The following is a 21,560-nucleotide window of genomic DNA, read 5'->3' as shown; positions in this document are numbered from 1 at the left end:
TCACACCACAAAGAGGGCTAATGAAAGAGTGTGTGTGTGTGTGTGTGTGTGTGTGTGTGTGTGTGTGTGTGTGTGTGTGTGTGTGTGTGTGTGTGTGTGTGTGTGTGTGTGTGTGTGTGTGTGTGTGTGTGTGTGTGTGTGTGTGTGTGTGTGTGTGTGTGTGTGTGTGTGTGTGTGTGTGTGTGTGTGTGTGTGTGTGTGTGAAATCCTATCAATGTCACAAAGGTCACGCTTCCTCAAGATAACCCATGGAGATTGTTGTGGGCTCCTGGGGGATTTTTCTCCCTGTCTTCTTGTGATTAGGTGTCACGAGAATTTCCTTGGTGTAAAGACGAACCCTTTCATGGTGTGGGTTTCTCAGGATTTACTGGGCCATGTCTCAGGCCATTCAGCCCCATGCAAAGCAGGGTTGCAAAGCAAACTACACAATGTTCATTCATTCTACATTTGCACAAAGACAAATCCATATTTACCTAAGGAGGTGTTCTGCATCCTAATAGGTTTTTTGACCTGTTTTGGTTGTCAATGGGTGGATGGATGTGTTATTTCAAAGGAAACCAGGGCTGGTACAAGAGGCAACATGTGGCATTTACTGGTCACCATGATCATGCTTATATTCAGAGTGTCCTGTTTGTGAAGGCTTTTTAGGGACCAAAGTCAATGGTTCACACAGGACACGATGGCGCTGCAGTCGATTCCAAGATGGCGCTGCAGTAGAACGTGTGTATCTGTCTTTGTCTTATCCCTTGTCTTATCCCGTGTAAATAGCCTGTCTTTTTCATATATATCTTAATCTCACTTTCTATCTACAAACTAAATATACTTCCCTGAAACCCGCCTCACACAGTGGTACGGTTCTACTATTTTTATTCCTTATAACTGGAACGTCCATATCAGGAGCTAGCCAGCTAACTAGCTACTAATCTTTGTTAGCCACGGCTAGCAGTCCTCACATTTTTTCCTGTCATCAGCCAGCCTTAGCTCGGACAACACCTGGCAGTCTGCACAGGGCAAAATCAAACCAGAGCATATCGGACTGCTTCTCTCTACCATATCCCCGGATTCCTGCCGCTCTGGATCATTACACAGGCTCATCGCAGCTAGCTATCTGCAAACGATTGGATACTGTTAGCTAACGCCTCTGTCCCGAAGCAAGCACCAGCTAGCCTTGAGCTAGTCTCTAGCTAGGCCCATATACCTGCTAATTCTAGGGCTACAATACCTCCTTTGACAATTGGCCTGGACCCTTTATTGTCCACACGGAGCCCCGCCGAACCATCACGACTGGACTGCCGACGTGATCGCCTGATGTGGTCTCAACAGGCTTTTCTGTTACGATGTCGCCGAAGAACCAGGTACTAGCCCCAGCCCGCCAGCTTTTCTGAACACTGTGTCCCTTGCTCACCTAGCATAGTAGTGAATACCGAACAGCACCCTGACTCACCTATTGCTGCTCTTTTAACCCTATGATCACTCGGCTACACAGCTGATGCCCCCTGGACTGTTTCAATAACACAGTACCTCATTTTGTTTACCTGTCGGCCCCAGCCTCGAACTCAGGTCCTGTATGTACCTAACTGACCCGCTCTGTCCATTCATCGCCATTTACCTGTTGTTGTCTTAGCTCTGCTGATCAAAACCTCTGATTGCTTTATGCCTCTCTCTAATGTCAACATGCCTTGTCTACTGCTGTCTTGGCTAGTTTTTACTTTTTATTTCACTGTAGAGCCTTCAGTCCCATTCCAAATGCCTTAGATAGCTCTTCCGTCCCACCCCACACACATGCGGAGACCTCACCTGGCTTAACTTGTCCAGAGACGAAACCTCTCTTATCGTCACTCAACGCCTAGGTTTAACTCCACCGTACTCACATCCTACCATACCCTTGTCTGTACATTATGCCTTGAATCTATTCTACCATGCCCAGAAATCTGCTCCTTTTATTCTCTGTCCCCAACGCACTAGACGACCAGTTCTTATAGCCTTTAGCCGTACCCTTATCCTACTCCTCTTCAGTTCCTCTGGTGATGTAGAGTTTAACCCAGGCCCTGTAGCCCCCAGTTCCACTCCTATTCCACAGGAGCTATCATTTGTTGATTTCTGTAACCGTAAAATCCTTGGTTTCATGCATGTTAACATCAGAATAAATCAATCAAATGTATTTATAAAGGGTTAGGGTTACAACAGCTGATGTCTCAAAGTGCTGTACAGAAAGCTTCCTCCCTAAGTTTGTTTGATTCACTGCTTTAGCACACTCCATCAACCCTGATGTCCTAGCCGTGTCTGAATCATGGCTTTGGAAGGCCACCAAAAACAGTACTGTTAGGTGAACTGGGATATGCTTAACACCCCGGCTGTCCTACAATCTAAGATTGATGCCCTCAATCTCACACAAATTATCATGGAACCTACCAGGTACAACCCTAAATCTGTAAACACGGGCACCCTCGTAGACATCATCCTGACCAACCTGCCCTCTAAATACACCTCTGCTGTCTTCAACCAAGATCTCAGCGATTCCTGCCTCATTGCCTGCGTCCGTAATGGGTCCGCGGTCAAACAACCACTCCTCATCATCAGTTGTAGCGATGAGACAAGATAGTAACTACTAAACAATTGGATACCACGAAATTAGGGAGAAAAAAACTGCACTGAGGCAAACAAACACTGTTACCACCAATAAATCTACGATAATCGAGAATTTCAAAATTGATTTTTCTACGGCTGGCCATGGTTTCCACCTGATTATCCCTACCCCGGTCAACAGCTCTGCACCCCCCGCAGCAATTTGCCCAAGCCTCCCTCATTTCTCCTTCACCCAAATCCAGATAGCTGATGTTCTGAAAAAGCTGCAAAATCTGGACCCCTACAAATCAGTTGGGCTAGACAATCTGGACCCTCTCTTTCTAAAATTATCTGCCGCAATTGTTGCAACCCCTATTATTAGCCTGTTCAACCTCTCTTTTGTATCGTCTGAGATTCCCAAAGATTGGAAAGCTGCAGCGGTCATACCCCTCTTCAAAAAGGGGGGGGGGCACTGTTTGAAAGCCAAGTTAACAAACAGATCACTGACCATTTCGAATCCCACCGTACCTTCTCTGCTATGCAATCTGGTTTCCGAGCTGGTCATAGGTGCACCTCAGCCACACTCAAGTTCCTAAATAATATCATAACTGCCATCGCCATCGCCACCGCTGCAGATACTTACATTTCATCTGCCTGTGTGTGTGTGTGTGTGACTGAGGCTCTGCATAAATGTAATCTGTAAGCATCAGTCCTAGTTCTGAAACATAAAAACTAACTGAGCAGGGTCAGGAAATTTTAGAAGAAGTGATGGGGATTGTGGTGAGAGTGATGGAGTGAAATATTGAACTGGAAAGATAAAAGGAGGAATACAAGACAGAAAACAGGACTGACCAAGTGAGAGAGCAAGAGAGAGAGAGAGAGAGAGAGAGAGAGAGAGAGAGAGAGAGAGAGAGAGAGAGAGAGAGAGAGAGAGAGAGAGAGATCTAGGGAATGAGGGTGAGAGGAAGACATGAGGACAGGACAGTAGTGCGGAAGAGAGAGTGAGAGAGAGCGAGAGGGAGAGAGAGAGGTGGGATTTCCTCAGTGTGTGAAAAAGTCGGAACTGGTTGGAGCGGTTGTGGACTCTGCTACATCCCTCTCTGGCATCCGATCCCAATCAGTCATAGCGACACTGGCTGTTTATTTATCCTGCTCCACAATGGTACTGAGCTGGCAACTCATGCCTGTTTACTCCACAGTAAGGCCACAAGCCCACACGGAGCGACCCTGCCCCTACACTGGGTTCCTTCCAATGAATGGACAAAGCCATCGATCATGTGACACCATATATTCCTATGTGAAGACTCAGTGGCGTCTCATGGAGGCATAAAATGCGCAGTTTGAGCTACTCCAGGAAGTGACATTGCAGACTAGCTCAGGACAGCACCCTCTCATTGTAATTCAAGTTACTCAAGTTAAAGGCCAACCGGGGTACTGCAGGCTGCCATTAGCAACTCAATTATCCTCAGTGATTTTTAAATAATCGGTTCAAGGAAATACATCTGGTGTATTAGAAACAATTATTGGTAGCATGATTGTCTTCAAAACCTTTTTTTATTGACATGATTGACCACAAAGATTGCAATTTTTCCATATTCACTAAAACGATGTGTCAAAGGGGCAGAAGGCCATGTGTTGGTATGTTTCTGGATGGCCATATAGCTAGCAAGCAACAATGACAAGAAACGGCCATGTGGTGAATCGTAAGGGGCTCGTTTCAGCTTGTTGGATCTTGTTCTTGACACCATGTCTTGTTTTAAGGTGTTTGACTGATGTCACATCTATGCTAATATGGCAAAATAAATTATTGCCAGCTAGCTAACCAGCAACTGGAATGATGTATTTGAGAGACAAGAGCTCATTGTGCAACTTTATTTCTTTTCAATAAACATTGGACTAAATATAGTTGACATATTATCAACAATCTAAGCCAACCCTGTCTGTTTTGCCTGATAGTTGTGCGCGTGTTAGTCTTGTTGCTAAACAACCAACCCGTCTATAATGGGGGACCCTGTTTACTGCTAACAATGCCTGCTGAACCACAGTCGGCCTTGAACTACATACAGTGGATTCAGTGAGAGTGGGCGTTCTCCCCTGTTTCCTTCCCTCAGACACATGTACTGCTGCTGCTTATGCTAATATGACAGAATGACAAGCTAAATAAACAGAGTGATGTGATATAGAAATCCAAATAAATGCTGTGGTGTACACTTCCATACATCGGAGTGGAGTGGGATTGTAGCCCCTTGGCGATGTGCTGAAACATACAGGCCGTGCCACTGAGAAAGGTGTCAGACCCCGTTAGAGGCCTTTGGCTGGACGCAGCTCAAGTACAACTTGGACAAAAGCGCTGCCTGTCTCCCCTCATTAAGTGATTTAAGTCCCATGTTCCCTGGTTCCTTTCATCGGCCGCCAAAGTGAACACACTTAAAAAACCCAACAAGAATGCCGGGCCGCGGAGATGAATAGAACGAGGGGGAAAGCTGGAAGTTAGGGCCAGGGAACTGGGTCTAAAGCTGAGAGGCTATGCTAGCCATGCCTATTAGCGTCCCCAGTACGGAGGACCATATGTGAATGAACGGTATGGGCCTACAAAACAGCCCCTCACTGGGAAAAGGAGTGGCCACTTAATCCATTAACAGTTTTCTCCCTACAGAACCAGATTTTCCCATGAAGGTTTGGTTTAGTAAAGTGCTGCTATTTCCACATTCCTTGCTAACGAGACAAGGTTGTCACGGGGGAGACTATACTGCTCAGTGCTCCGACCAGCCCCAGGGGAGTGCTGCATCAGTGGACTGGTGTCATAATTACATCGGATTAACATAACCTATTGGATATCACACAGTTAGCATATGTACTCTAAAAACACCATTACGGTGCTGTGGGATGTGAGTGAAGTCCCTGGGCTTGGGAGAAGGAATGTGGCCAGAGAGAGTACATTAGCATTTGCTAGTTGGGATGAGCTCTCTGGCAAACACAGCCTGTTTCAATTAGCACCTGAAAGACAGCAGGCTCCTCCGGGCCATTATGTCATCTGTTTGTGAACTCTCTAATTGGAGCGCTGTGGTAGGAAGGCCCCCTCTGTTCAGCACGGGCGGCCTCGCCAATGCCTGTTCTGCTCACCATGCTGCTGCTGCAGTACAGTCCTCTGATGTATATTGGTAGTACGAGCAATTATCTCAGAATGATCTGGGATGATCTGAGATCAGTTTGTCGAGGGAAGGGATATATTCAGTGCTGGTCAACACCTCACTAGAGAGTCAGTCTCTGACACATAAGGTGGAGAGGGATGATGCATAATACAGTGCAAAAAGCAGCACTTCCACATAGTTCTGTAAGTTTCCGTAGCAAAGTCTCTCCAGCAGAGGCCCTAGCTATCCTCTGTAGTCCTGACCTTTTCAAGTTTAGTTTATTGGTCTTTCAGCATTTTTACAGGTTCTTAATAACAGTTGTGATTAAAAACACTACATTACTTTGCTGGTACAATAAGAAAACAACATTTTAAATAAATACAACAAATTTAAAGTGCTAAAAATGTCTAAGCTAAAATCTCAAATCCATTTTCAGACAGGCTCAGGGAGGGTTCCATAGTTCTACAGCCCACTGGGTGTGGCCACACCCGAGCAGCCAACCTCAGGCCCCTGACATTTCACCACAACCATGAGGTTAGAGAGAAACTCTTTCTTCCTCCTTACAAATAAGTGACTTTTAACTCTCCCCATGAAAAATGGAGACAAATAATGAACATTTGGACTGGAGATATCACGTTCACTTTCACACGCATCAACTCCATTCTGAACCGTAACAAAAGACAACAAGAAAACATTGGTGGGGAGGTAATGGGAGTCAGGGTATGATGAAGCGCATTTCTCTTTGTCAGACGTGAGTAATGGGATGGGGGGGAGAGTAATGGCATACAAGTTGGGAAAATGTCTATGTGTGATGGCCATACAATGCATACTATCAGTCCTGTGGGGTCACATACAGAGGGAAGAAATGACATCAGATGTGAACTATAGCCATTCCAGCTGGATCGGAGGTGGAGGGTTGAGGGGTGGAGAGTTGAGGGGTGGAGCTTTGAGGGGTGGGGGAGGAAGGCTGTGAAGTCTGAGACATCTTATCCCCTCTTCATATCTGATATCAGCCCAGGAGTGGGAGTCAGCATACAGTATGTGACAGACATCTGGACACCCGGGAGAGGAGGGGAGAGGAGGGAGAGATGGAGAGACAGTAAAAGAAAAGGGGGAGAGAGATATGGAGAGATAGGGATACATATAATTAATTAGAAAGAAAGGGGTAAAGGAAAGAAAGTGAGAAAAACCTGAGAGAGAGCATGGGTGGTTGGGAACCTGTTTTCTATAACTGTCTCACATTTACACCAGATTTCTTGGGCTAAGTGAGGGCAGCTGTGTGTGTGTGCATGTGCGTGTGTGTGTGTGTGCCAAAGCACATGGTTACCATGCGGCATGGACACAATGCTGCGGATACTGATTTAAAATGATTGCTCCATGCCTTTCAGTGGTTATATGCCCCAAAATAAACTCTCACTATCATGCAGCAAAAATCCAACAGTGCATTAATGTCCTGCCTCCAATCAGGCATGGGTACAGATGGAACACAATTCACACCCCAATGTATCTGCCACAGTTTTGGTAATCAGGGCTGATCTTCCAATGAAAATGCAGCTCCTCTACGCCTCATTGGCTGTGGCAGGTTCTGGCTTAAACCTTATTGGTGAGTTTCTGGCTGATCACACCTCCCACTTCCATTGTCTTTGGGCTTCAATTTGCATAATTCCTATCCCTTACACTAGTTTCGAGGATGTGAAAAATAAATACTCTGGGATTTAAATTACAGGAACAATGGTAACCAAATGGAGGAGCCCATTAGACCAGCACAGGCAAGCACTGCAAGCCACACTGTCAGCTGAAACTGAACACCAAAATTATTAACAAAATTATCTAAATCTATTATATATAAAGCCTTGATATATAAGGCTATATCTCAAATATCTCAATATTTCCCTGAACAATTGAGAAAAAAATCAGTTGGAGATGGTAAATCTTTAACTAATAGCAAAGGAGAATTGTAACCAGCAATATTAGGTCTGCCTACTATATTTCCTACCATGTTACTGGGTTGCTGGGCAAAATGTCAAATGAGCCTGCCTCCGTCATACTGTAGTAGCTTGGTTGGTGGATGGTAAATGTGTGTGACGTGTTAGCCGGTGCACTTATTTGGCCCCTTGTGTATCGCGTGTCTAGACCTCACTAACAGAACCTCTGTGTTGGACCATGTGACTGACCAAAGTAGCAGTCACAAGACTTCAGCACCTAACAGACCAGGGGCATTTTCAATCAATTCTCTTTTTAGTAGTAAATAAAGTAGAAGCCGTCACAAAACACCCGTGGTTGGTACCACGGTCCATTCAAGCACTGAAATGCCAACTTCCTATTTCTAAAACTACATTTTTCTCTTAAACTGAGAGATAAATAACAATTACATTTCAAATGCACCATTCACATGACTGTGGTATATAATCATTCCACAATATCTGATTAGGGCCTCCTTTACACAACTTAGCAAATAACTAACTCAGCATGGGAATCAAAATTAAATCATTTTTATTTATTTTATTACCTTTTTTATTTAACCTTTATTTAACTAGGCAAATTCTTATTTATAAAATGTTATATATCATTGATATAAAGTCTTTAAAACAATTCAAAGGTAATGTTTTGTATTGTCCACTTTTGTAACATTTTGCCTGGGGTCAAATGTACATTTAATTTTATTTATACCCACCACAAGACACTTATAAAAATGTATGTTACCAATACAATGTCATCAGTATCTTCCTTAATGAATACTCTGTCATTTAAATACATTTTAAATGTATATAAAAATTTATAATTGTGAACTATATTTAAAATGGTTGCATAAAGTTATCTTTCTCTTTTTTTAAATCCGTTAGTTTATAATAAAAAATAGTACTTATATTTTTGGGGAATGTAATTGTTGAAATATATCACAGTCCAATAATTTTTCTTTCGTATTTTTTTCTTCGCTTTAGTGTATGCCTAAATTTAGTTTATGCTTCAGCCAAATGTCGTATACCGAGTGCAAACCTTGATATTGGCATATTTTCCTCAGAAAATGTGATGACCAACATATGAAAACCATCAATTGTGGTAAATCCCACTAGTAGTATCATTCTATAAGCACTATCTGGGTTGGTCCATGTCTGGCCCTAAAAATCTCTGTCCAGAAGTGCACTTAAAGGCCATTGGGCCTGGGCTTTGGTCATTAAGATCATAAAATCCTGCTCATAAAGATGGTTTATTTTTTCCGGAGTGTGCTCACTGCTTAGGTTTACATCGGAAGTCTTTATGGCAGAGCGGTAATATTTCTGTCTCCAGACAGACCTGCCCATTGAGTTATTATGGAATACTGTAACTGGCCAAACCATAGCATGGCTCAGAGTTCATAACTGAAATATAAAAAGTATTTTTTAAACTCTAAGAAAGTGCTATAATATACAATCCCCTGAGAATCTAAGTAACATTTCTTAAAATATGCAGTAATAAATATACAGTACATTGCTTGCAGGTCTGATGAATTGATTCCATCAAATAGATGTTAGGATTTAATAAACACAACTAAATATAATTGCCTTGTTAGATCACTATTGTTCATATTCAAATGACATTTTGATGGAAATTCAATTGCTATCAATTTCTAACTACTAACTACTTTTTTAATATTAAAAGATACGTTAATTTATCAATCGAAACCGAACGCTTGTTTGTTGATAAGAAAAATGTGCAGCCGGATGAAAAATGACTACATTCTTTTTTATAAAAATGTATAGAACATAATTGTAATTCTCTCATACATCTATCTGGCACATCTGTTCTCTCTTGTCTGTCCCCTGGTATAGCGATACCAGGAACATGGGTATTTCAGATGGGTTTCAGGTGAAGTCCTGCAGCTTTTATTGCAGGTTTTTTGTCGTGAAAGGTAGTTGGCTGCTTTGAAGAGGGACGGGACAGGTAATCTGCGACCTGGCCTCTTTGTTTAACAGACAACAGAGGGTTGTTTGCCCATTAGTGTCTCTTTGTAGTTCCTTGTCTAGGTGTGATATACACCCTGTCACTGCTACATCTACTAACTACGTGATGAGGGAACAAAGATGTTGGAAAGAATGCCTTGTGACTCAACGTACCACATAAATACCACAGTCCAGGCCTATTCAAATGACCACTAAAATGTTAAATTACTTCAATTATAACACATTTTATGTAACAAATGCAATGCTAGTCATTTTCTGCCTCAGTTGAATTTAGTCTGAGAAAGGGCTAATAAAACCTATTAATATCCTAGCACATAATCTGCAGACTGCGGACTAATAACTGCGGTCGGTTGTCTGATTCATGGGGAACATAGTATTCTGCTTCAGCGTAGACATCTTATTGGGGGGGAGACGCTGAGCTGTGATTGGCTGGGGGATGACATTTTGTGTTGACTCTGCGTGCCAAAGCGCAGGGACCTGTTACTCCAGATGCCCTCTCGTCGTCCCCTCCAATGTTTGCAGCCCCACGCACGCGATCCCTCGCTCCGCCTGGCTGCACCCTCTCATCGCATTACTTCTGCTATTCTAACTCCTCCATCAATTATGCACTAGAATAACTGAGGGCCCTGGCGGAGCAAAGACATAAAGGGAGATCATCAGCCCAGGCGCTGCCAGCGTCTGCCTGCGTGTTCCCACTGTGTTGCCACGAAGAGTGATATGGGTGCCAGGCCGCCAGCTCAGCTAGGGCACAAGCAGCCATGGCATAGATACGGCTAGGCAAGCTAGGCTAGCTAGGGCACAAACACAACGTGCCTATGACACAAACACAGCCAAGCAATGACCATGTCGCCTCGAACATTGACTTATGGCTGAGCGAGACCCCTGGTTTGCGTCATTTTGTTGACCCCCTCCTCACAGCCCCTAACCCCCTTTACCCCAAGATTCAATTTCACTGTAAATTAATGTTGTAAAGCAATGCATTAAAATTGCAATATAAAAATGTAGTTTTATCATATCTAAAGCTGTTCATTGTGTCCTATGTATCTTCATGTTGAATTCAACACGGGGTGGAGCCTGTTCACTTAAGGGTCCCAGGATTTTCAACCGACTTTTGTTTCTTGGAAACAAAATGGAGTCTGATTTGGAGGGAAATGGCGGTCTTTGCTTCCCCCCCTGTCACAAGACACAGCTGAAAGTCAGGCAAGAGAAGAGAGCCACGCCTATGAAGACAGAACAAATCCTAGCAGTCTGAGATTTCAATCAACAGTGCTTAACTTAGGGTGATGGCAAAATCATATGATTTCATCGAAGTTGCTTATTAACTTCAAAGAAACATGGGGGGTGAGAAACCATGTATGAAAGATGGAGTGAGACTAAATGTCGACCCCTGCATTAAAGTCACGGTGGTCCTGACCTGGATTTCTTCTGGTTGCGTGTCCAGGCTCTACTGTCAGATCGCAAACAGCTTTTTAATATTTCAGGGTCCCAAAGCACCAAGCATGCTCAAATCCAACAGGAGGAAACTCCCTCTGTCTCCATGGGCCAGTAAGCCACACTAAAAGTCCCGCAAAGTGACAACAAGTTCATGAAAATAACACTGTTCTTTCCACACATCTAAATGTCACTTGTGGTTTTTGTATTGACTAAAAAAAATCACATTAGCAATGCACTTTACCTAATTTGTCCACGGGTGCCTGAAATGACACAACTATGCTAAAGATTACGGCATACACTGACAACACCCTAGACATGTTCTGGAATGCTATGGAAAATGATGCTACAAGGGGGTGGCAGGTGGTCTAGGGGTTAAGAGCGTTGGGCCAGTAACTGAAAGGTTGCTGGTTTGAATCCCTGAGCCACCTAGGTGAATAATCTGTTGATGTGACCTTGAGCAAGGCACTTAATCCTAATTGCTCCTGTAAATTGTTCTGGATAAGAACATTGATAAATGTAAAGATATTATTACCTGCTTTGGTTTTTCTATTTAGGTTTGGACTTTAGCATGTATAGCTCTTCAGCACATAGGGCTCACCGATTGGTGTCACCTCGTTAGTCAGTATGTGTTACACCTGTGTTGGTTGCCATCTTGTTAGTGGGAAGGTGATTCACCTGTGCTGGCCCAGGTGCTATCTCAGAGTGGCTGGCCCAGTGCCCCAGGTGTCTTGATGGATGTGGAGGTGCTCCCTATTTTTATTTATAGAAAAACATTCCTTTGTCTGATTTCCCTGATGTTGTTTTGCTCCACCTTTTTGGTTTGTTTCCTGTCTTTACATTTGGTGTGGGTTTTTCTTTTGTTTCCTTCTCCTTGGGCAAATTTGGTTGGCGCCCATGGTGGGTCTTAGATTCCACTTATTGTTGCTAGTCAACTTTCAGCGGACACTCCCATCAGAACCCCTCCTAAAACCACACCTGTTTTGTTTTGGTTGTTGGTCCGTGACTCTTTGTTAGTTCCACCTTCTGTTTGAGTGCCATTTTTGGGTTTTCTTGCTGGGGAACGTAACACTATCATCAGGTTTCTTTTTTGAGTCTTATACATAATGTCAATTTAAAAAAACATCTACTCTTCATCTACTCTGGTTTTAAAAAATCATGATTGGAAAAGTCTGATGCAATCACAGTAGAAATTCTGTAGAAGCAAAAGGTATTTTTTCCTCTCCAAAAGTTTGCCACCAATGACACAGGGAAACATTGCCTCATGGAGAGGGATATTATCTTTTTCCGTCATTTCAAAAGCCACATTGAACCAAATGAAGTTCCAGAAGCATTTCACGGATGCTTGGCTGTACCGTCACATTTGTTTTACATCGTGCATACTTTCCTTTCAATTTGGATTCATTTTGAATAGATTATACTGGGGTCTATATACAGCTCCGCGTGCCAATATGCTTGATTGGTGCCACTTGTGTGCCATAGACTGGAGAGACAGCCCTGCCATCGTCCCTCCCCATCAGTAGAACTGGGGAGATTCCAGCAACACTAAAACAGCCGTCATGGCTGACCACACCCTTCTGGAGCTATCTCAGACTGAGCACTACTTACAACAATCATTACTAACTAAAGACAGAGGATGAACCAGTCATCTCTGACTAACCTGGCTCTAGGTACTCCAGCTGCAGAGAGAACTGCTGTGCTCAGAGGGAGAGGAGACGGAACACAGAGGAGATCATTCCAATTCTCTTTCTGCTTCTCTCTCTCTCTCTATCCATCTTCCCCTGAATTGTAATCTAGTGGTCCTTCTGTAGCTCAGTTGGTAGAGCATGGCGCTTGTAACGCCAGGGTAGTGGGTTCGATCCCCGGGACCACCCATACGTAGAATGTATGCACACATGACTGTAAGTCGCTTTGGATAAAAGCGTCTGCTAAATGGCATATATTATTATTATTATTATTATTATTACTCAGCCAATTTGTTCTATCCATTTATTTGATCCATTTGAAACCTGCAGTGCAACATACAGCCTTCATTTCCTTTATCTTAGGGAATGTTCTGTAATAGGAGGCACGCAGTCGATAATACAGCTAACTGCAGTTTAAAGTGTTCAGACCTTACACTTTCTTTGTGGAGTCCATTTTCATTATCTTTGCCTTGGCCTGCTGTATAAAGTTATCTTTCATGGGCTTGTTCTGCAGATAGCCACTCAACACACTGATAGAGAGTGTGGTGCATAGAGGCCGTCAATACAGCAGCCTTCCCAGGCCACCGCTATACTGTCTGTCTGTCTGTCTGTCTGTCTGTCTGTCTGTCTGTCTGTCTGTCTGTCTGTCTGTCTGTCTGTCTGTCTGTCTGTCTGTCTGTCTGTCTGTCTGTCTGTCTGTCTGTCTGTCTGTCTGTCTGTCTGTCTGTCTGTCTGTCTGTCAGTCAGTCAGTCAGTCAGGAGGCCTTTTAGCAGCAGTTCCAGAGGCTTTACTGCAGTCATTAGGGGCTGGCCCTGATTAATGTGAATGGTCAGGCAGGCCCTGGCTTTCTGGGGGAAGAACAGAGCAGGGTGAAGGGTCCCACAGGAAGTGTTTTGTGTCTCCACACAAAGGGAGACTGACCTCTTAAGCCCCTTAGAGCCTCTCTGCTAATACCGTCACCGGTGCCTACAAAGACACAGGGATGCCATTTCACCACTCACATTTAAACAGCACACAAAAAGCCCAGTCGAGAGTTAAACCTTAAGAAACGGCAGAAAAGTGAACCTTGGAGCGCTGGAGTGAGACTTGGAGATTAGGGACTGGAGGGTTGGCTCTAATCCATTGACTGACCCGCGCATATGAAATGGAGGATGCCGACTTGCTGAGCTATAACACCGATCGAGAATTAACTGAAAACAAGTTTACAGAAGCTGCTGAGAATGTGATCTATACAAATCTTAACAGAAACAGCATGGCAAACACCTTATATCCAAATCCAAAGGATTAATTGTGTGGCGCTATGAATATTGAGTGTTGCTGTAAGGTAACAAAGAAATCCTTACCTACACACAGTAAACACAATAAATGTTCACCAACAAGACACCGACTTTAGTTGCTGTCAGTCAAACAGAGGCAGCCTTGTTAGTTTGAAAAGAGCAACAGAGGCAAGGCACCTCTCTCTGCGTGCAGGGTCGCAGAACAGTGGACCTTGCTTTCTCCACAGGAGGACTATCTTCCTCTTCACAGAGGGCCAGAATATATCACCTCACTCTCTGACGCCAAGACATCCCTGAGAAGATGGCTGCAACATGCCTGTCTCCATCAGCAGGCTAAGCCGGGGCAGGGGTGGAAATACGGGTTTTGACCTCATGCAGGGGACCCATGGCATGGCCACTGTTTCCCTGTGTAACCCTGTGACCCCTCTCCGGAAGCTTCTGTTAACCCTGTGACTGTGTGCCCCTTCCCCTTCGCCTTGTAACATATTCACCCTCACAATAGTCCGTCACAACTACCTCTCTCTCTCTGCCACTCACCTCTCCTCCCTCTTTCTGTTTGTCTCTCTCTAAGAGCATGCTGGCCATGGGCCGCTGAGTACGATAGGAACAATAGTGTCCTTTCACACTGTCCGAGCCAGGGCTGGGAGAGGGCTGCGGTCCTGAGACCCAGTCAATATTTGGACTCGGCTGCTTTTATATGTCCGTTTTTAATCCAAGCGGAACCACGCAGCAGGGAGCCGAGAAAAGGCTGAGGGGGAAAAGCGAGGGTAAACACTCTGAACAATGCAGACGGAGCAACTCTCAATGCCACTGGGAAACTATCACAACATCAACTTGCCACAAACTGAAAAATGGTGTATTGTTTCTTAAGTGGAGATTAAAAATGAGCCGGAATAGAGAAAGCAAACGGCCAAGGTCATTTCGCTCAGTGGAGAACTATCTGTGTCTGTCAGGGCAAGGATGTTATGAGGTGGAAAGAGATGCCACGGAGGCATTTTCACATTTCTGAGGTGTCCGCTAAAGGACTGCAGAATCAAATCAGAGTATAACTACATCCAACAATTTCCTCAGAAAAGGACGAGCACTTTTGATCACTTTTGATAGTTACCACAGCTACCAGAGTAGTTGACCACAAGGCAAATAGATGAAAGTATTTCGATTGTCTTCAACAGAAATATGTCACATCTGTTGTAGAAAGCATTGAGGGGCATTATCGGAGCTTAAACTGCAGCCCCTGGGGTGACAGTGCTCTTGTAGAATGCTGGAATCCCTCTCCCCAGCTGTCAGGTCGTTAGTCCCACCCCAATGAGGCTCTTTGATGAGGAAGGGTATCGGTTTCCATGGCATCGGAGACACAAACAGCAGGAAGATTAGGGACGGAACTCAGCCCTGATTCTTCACTGATCCCACCTATCAGCAACAAATAAACACCTTCGCCACGGCGATAGGTGCATGTGTCCCATATGGAGCCTGACGGTTTTAATGAAGTAACTATCAAACTTAATACAGGCCAGGTGGGGAATTGTCTAATGCCAACTGATTAATGGGCAATAAGCCGATCATTTACTTTATTTACTCATCTTGTTGTTAATTACACATGTATGAACAGAGTATTACTGAAGAAAATGCCTGAGTGGCCCCTCAACCCTGTATTACCTACATTTACACAGCATTCACACATGTATGTATTTTATTTGGTTATTTTTATTTAACCTTTATTTGTGTTAACCAACATCCATTCAAAGACACCGCAGCCCATCTCTTCCCATCCTTAAAAGACATGATATTATGTCTTCTTTAGCTAATTACTACTAATATAGCACATATTTTAAAGATGGGCATTTCAAATGATGCTGTCTTTAAATCAAATCATTTTCAAATAACAAGTCAAACACTCTCACTTATAATATTCATTGTGGCTCAGTGGTTTTATGTCTCCTCAACCAGATTGTGTGTCATTCAAGCACTTCATTTTTTTTAATTAAGGAGATTATAATGACTTGAGCGCCTCACTGTCACTAATTGAGGAATTTGTACCTCCAAGCATGACTGAATCATCATCATAGTTAAACTCCTGCTCCACTGCTTTTGAATCCCACTGTTTGAGTGAATCAACTAAGTGCATCAGAATGTTGAGGTTTTGGGAGGAAAATAGGAATAATGTTTATTAAGCTTGCAACAAACTTGACACCATTATCAACCTACATGTGTTTGAGACAATATAAAATACGTGAAAATGTCTTCACCATTTCCATTTTTCACGAGTCACTTCCCATTTCAATTTCAGAGTCCCTGTAGGGGATTTCATGAATGGCTGAGTATGGACTGCAGGACTACTGCATTGGGTGCTGTTTTTCTCCTGTGGTCATAAAAAAAGCCTCATCTGGAAGTTGTGACTATACCCCAGCAGGCTGCGAGCTCTGATGGCTGAGTATGGTTACATTACCCAGCAGGGGCCAGGGGCCCAAGGTCTAACACAGAGTATGGTTACATTATACGGCAGGGCCAGGGGCCCCTGAGTCTTTGCATGGTGCACGGTTACATTATACTGCGGGGTCGGGTTTGGATTAGGCCCCTGAATAAGAAAAAGGAGACAGTCATTTAGTTACTTATTTATTTACCCGAGGAGCGCTATTCTCCTCAGACAAAACCCAGGCAGGGAGCCGTTGCATGGCCGTCACAGAGCCTCAGAGGAGAGGTAGGTTCTGCCCCAGCTTTAACCCTAACTACAGTCCCCTCTGTGCCGCTCTGTGATGGTTATCCCAGGGCCAGTTTGGTTACCGCAGAGTGTGTGACCTCAACATGTGTGTATCTCTCCCAGGAGCATGCACCACGCTGGGCCTGGGCCACTGCTGAAATACCCCTCTGTGTTCCCCTCATTGTCTGTCACACACTGGGTGTGGGGGGAGCAGGGACGGGGGGCATGGCAACGGAGGAGCAGGACTTGGGAAGTTGGGAAGCTTTTCCTTTTTTTTTAGGCAGGAGCTATAGGAATGAGCTGAGGCCACTATGGGAGTATATCAAAGATGTTATCTGTTTCAGGAAAAGAGCCGCCACACTTGCGTTTATATCTCACCTGTTCCCTTTCTTTTTAATTTAACTAGGCAAGTCAGTTAAGAACCTATTTTTATTTACAATGATGGCCTAGGAACAGTGGGTTAACTGCCTTGTTCAGGGGCAGAACCACAGATTTGTACCTAGTCAGCTCGGGGATTCGAGCTAGCAACCTTTCGGTTATTGGCCCAACGCTCTAACCACTAGGCTACTTGCCGTCTCCTAACTAGTTCATTGCACCCACTTTACCTCAGAGTTACCACAGAAAGACAAAACAAGTACAGCATCATCTGTTGACTCTGTGCAATGCAAATCACCCCAAAGGACCAGTTTCTTCGTCCCAAGTAAAAACCAATTTTTTAGAGGAGTCATGTCGATACTATAACTGTCAGGATAAATCTGATCAGGTACAATGGTGGTGCTGTGTTAAGTATGACACAAAACAAAGTGATACACTCATTCTACAAACTATTTGCTAAGGTGCAAGTCATCCAGTGTGAATAACTGTTGAGTTACCAGAGCTGTAGGGTTGATGGGATTAGAAATTCACAATTAGCACCTCTGTCAAATAGAAGTCACATCTGTCCATTCATTACAGTGGGTCATTCCAGCTATTATGAAGCCATTGCTTTACCCTTGTGAACATACTAATTGGCAACTTTAACTAATTATAATAAAATAGAAACGGCAGATGGCAACCTAACCTACTACTAAATATTTTGTGAATTTTATTGTAGAACGACATGCGAAGGCTTCAATCACATGTTATAAGCACACACAAGCTTGCAGTTTATGTGCGTCATAAGCAAAACGCCTTATATTTTTCCAAGTCAAACTGGCAGATACTATTTAATTTCATTCAAGGAAACATTTGAGATGTTTAACGCTTCATATGTACAGCCATTGGTTTAATCGACACTGGGATACAGTCGCAGAGAATTCTAACAGAAATGAACAGAATAATTTTCCTAATGCCGACGCACTAAAAGTGGACGCGGTAACAATCCGCCACAACAACACATATCTTAAATTATCACACTAACATTCGATTTATCTCATTAAAGAGATAAAACACGTAATTTTCCATTAGTAAAATTATAGCTAAGGATGCCTACAAGGAAAACCCTTTTCGGCGCATTCAGCAGAACCAGGATAATATTATCTATGGATAATCATTCTGGTGTATTTACAGTAGAGGATATAAAACACTATTGATGAGAAGCGTTGTTTTTTTTAGATAACATGTATGTCACCCAACATACAATTTTTGTAGATTATTGCCGATAAAATGTATGTTTATAGGCTATTGCCAAGTGACCATTGAACAATGAATCATGATGAAATGCTGTTACAAATGTCATATATGGTCCAGGGGCCATCCACCTCTAACCTATGTCAACAATGAAGTTGATGCCACATGAAGTTGGTGACCCGTGGCCCGTCCTTGACACAATTTGCGATTACGCACGAGACTCACCTGGGGTTGGTCCGGTTCCAGTAGACGGCATAGCGGTCGGACACCACCTTGGACGCCGGCTCTTGGCCATATGCACACATCCATAACACCAGGGAAACGAACAGGATCATTTCCACCTGCGCCAAAGTCCCTCTCGATGCAGCGTCTCGCGCGATAGAATTATTCGAATGAACAGACAGAATGAAATGATATTCCCATCTGAAGGCTTTTAAATTATAATTGCCTTATATCTCAGTTGATTCCTCTCTAGTTATAACGAACTGATTGGATTACTTCGCGAGGAAGTTATTGTGCTGAAGCTTGAATTGGCATTTGGAAAAAGTTCAGTATTTGCATTCAGTTTTAGAAAAGCACAATCAGTTTTTTGTGGAATACAAAATAATTGCAATCAGGTGAAAAAAAATTGCTGCAATATTAGTTGAGGGTCCGTTTGAAATAAATATTATTTCAGTCAATGCTCGTATAATGTATTCATAGCAACAAGCGCATCCTCTTCAACCGCAGATGTGGAATGCCACAAATATTATACACGTGAATTTAGAGCCTTAAAAAAGGTATCCTTCAGTAGGTCTACCATGAATAGCCTTTTAAACACAATGAGGAATAATGATCTCGGAACAACTCTTATTTGCGCACTAATAGTTTCTGCAACTATAGGTTACGCGGCTATATAATTGCTGATATTAAAGGTAATAACAGGGTAGTCCATGCATAAATCTGTTCAATTGTTCCAGAACTTTGGAATAATAAGTAACTCCAAAGAACCTGTGCGCTACAGACAGTTCCGTGTCTTCCTTGACGTTGTCCTCCCTCGGATCTGTGTCCGTGTCTTCGGCGTTGTCGCTGGATTGTCACGGCTGGATAACTAGGATCAGCTCTTTCCTTGCTCGGACCGGAGTCATTCAAATGTGCCGTGGCATAAACCGAGTTAATAAAAACCTCAGCATGGACGGAGATACTTCGATGTGTCGCATAAAACGAGGCAAATGTAAGCAGGCTCGGTGGAAAGTCGTATAGTTCGGCCTGAAGAAAACCAAGTCAGCGCAGCGCCGGCTCCGCCATGCATGCTTCCCCACTGTGCGTTCGCGGGTACGGTTTCAGGCTTGCGCACAGTCTCATTGGTTTGAAATGTGAATGATGGGCGTTTCGCTTACAAAAACAACATTACCTCCTCATGAGGAGGTGCATCTGCTTCCTCAAGCGACAGATCATTTATTTCACAAGGTAGACCTACTAGGTATTAGGGCCACGGATCCTAAACGAGATAAGAACGATCTGATATTAGCTCTGCTCTGTATGTTGGTTTACAGGTTTACACCTTTCACCGAGGTCCACTCTGTCTTTACGCACACAAAGTATTTTGAAATCAACAATGTTTTGCATTATCCAGAATTGTGGAAAATTATGCTACAACTAACCACTGAATCCCTATTGCCCACGACTGTCTAGTATCATCCATTGAGCTCCAGGAGTTGATTTACTACAGTTTTTGATCCTATTCAATTCCATGAGGTATGCCACTGTGTGTCTAATAATGAACAGTTCTGATAAAGATGTAAACGCAGTGCACTCTGCATTACTTACCCAAATATTTGTTAATGTTTGCCTACTACGCATTCAAAATTCAAACATTGGGCAAGGGCATTTGCTTAAATGTTTCTGTCTTGTAGATTTTGTAGCCTGTCAGACTGGTTCGCCATCTTATCGGTTTGCGCCCTTGACATGCTTTATGCATTAGCCTTTCAATGTTTATTGGCGCCCCGCAGTGGAGATAAGGAGAAGCGCTTCCTGGATAGCAGAAAGGTAGGTTATAAATTAAGTAATTAGATCATAGACCAGGTAAACAAAAGGCATTTGATATGTGTTCTATATTATTTGATCAAGATGACTATTGTATAACTGTATAACATCATAGGCCTGTAGTAGGGCCTATTGTTAAGGTATTTTCTTGTTATTGTAGTAACATGCCATCTGAGAGACAGCATGAGGTCCATTAAGGCAGTGCTAGACACAGGAGGGTCTGGTGTGTCAAAGATAATTCCTAGTATAACCAGTACCACGAAGGAACCTCATCTCAAAGCCTGGATAGTCAACTAGAACAGTATGCAGTCATTAATCGTTCAGGATCAAGAATATCTCAACATTCCTAACCCTCAAAACAATCATTAACTCTTGAGTACCATTTTCTTTTTAAAATTTTACTAGGCAAGTCAGTTAAGAACAAATTCTTATTTTCAATGACGGCCTAGGAACAGTGGGTTAACTGCCTGTTCAGGGGCAGAATGACAGATTTGTACCTTGTCAGTGCGGGGATTTGAACTTGGTTACTAGTCCAAAGCTCTAACCACTAGGCTACCCTGCCACACCACTGAGAACCATTATCATGGCCAGTGTTCCAGCTGGAATTGAACTTAGCTCTTTCATAGTCACATGCACTTTCCAAGGCTGAGATCCCACTCACACATGTTGCCCGGTAATAAGGCAAACACTATATTTTTGCAGAATAAATAGCCTGTACACAAATACACAAGACCAATCTATTGAGGAAATCTAAGAAGGGACTTTTATGTACAAACTATTAGCACAATCACACAGGACAATTTGTGTAATATGGTCCTCTTTGGATTGTGTTTAACTCACACCGTTTTTGTTTGGTTGACCAGTCTGGCTATATGACCAGTCTGGCTATATGACCAGTCTGGCTATATGACCAGTCTGGCTATATGACCAGTCTGGCTATATGACCAGTCTGGCTATATGACCAGTCTGGCTATATGACCAGTCTGGCTAAATGACCAGTCTGGCTATATGACCAGTCTGGCTATATGACCAGTCTGGCTATATGACCAGTCTGGCTATATGACCAGTCTGGCTATATGACCAGTCTGGCTAAATGACCAGTCTGGCTATATGACCAGTCTGGCTAAATGACCAGTCTGGCTATATGACCAGTCTGGCTATATGACCAGTCTGGCTAAATGACCAGTCTGGCTCTATG

General features: G+C 43.4%; 1 protein-coding gene across 2 annotated transcripts in view; it reads right to left on the bottom strand.

Annotated features, from left to right (window-relative positions):
* LOC124048999 (ephrin-A5b-like) overlaps positions 1 to 19,644 on the bottom strand; it is a 61,323-nt gene extending 41,679 nt beyond the window's left edge. For both annotated transcript variants that reach the window (XR_006841338.1, XM_046370259.1), the window contains exon 1: positions 18,563 to 19,644. Coding sequence is in view for 1 of the 2 variants with exons in the window: in XM_046370259.1 (XP_046226215.1) it covers positions 18,563 to 18,672 (110 nt within the window). In the remaining variant the exon portion in view is untranslated. The remainder of the gene's footprint in view (positions 1 to 18,562) is intronic.
* Between the last annotated feature and the right edge of the window lie 1,916 nt (positions 19,645 to 21,560).

The sequence above is a fragment of the Oncorhynchus gorbuscha genome, linkage group LG11 (assembly GCF_021184085.1).
Source record: "Oncorhynchus gorbuscha isolate QuinsamMale2020 ecotype Even-year linkage group LG11, OgorEven_v1.0, whole genome shotgun sequence".
Taxonomy (NCBI): domain Eukaryota; kingdom Metazoa; phylum Chordata; class Actinopteri; order Salmoniformes; family Salmonidae; genus Oncorhynchus; species Oncorhynchus gorbuscha.
Note: the sequence above shows the minus strand (reverse complement) of the source record. Positions and strands in the feature narration are given on the sequence as shown.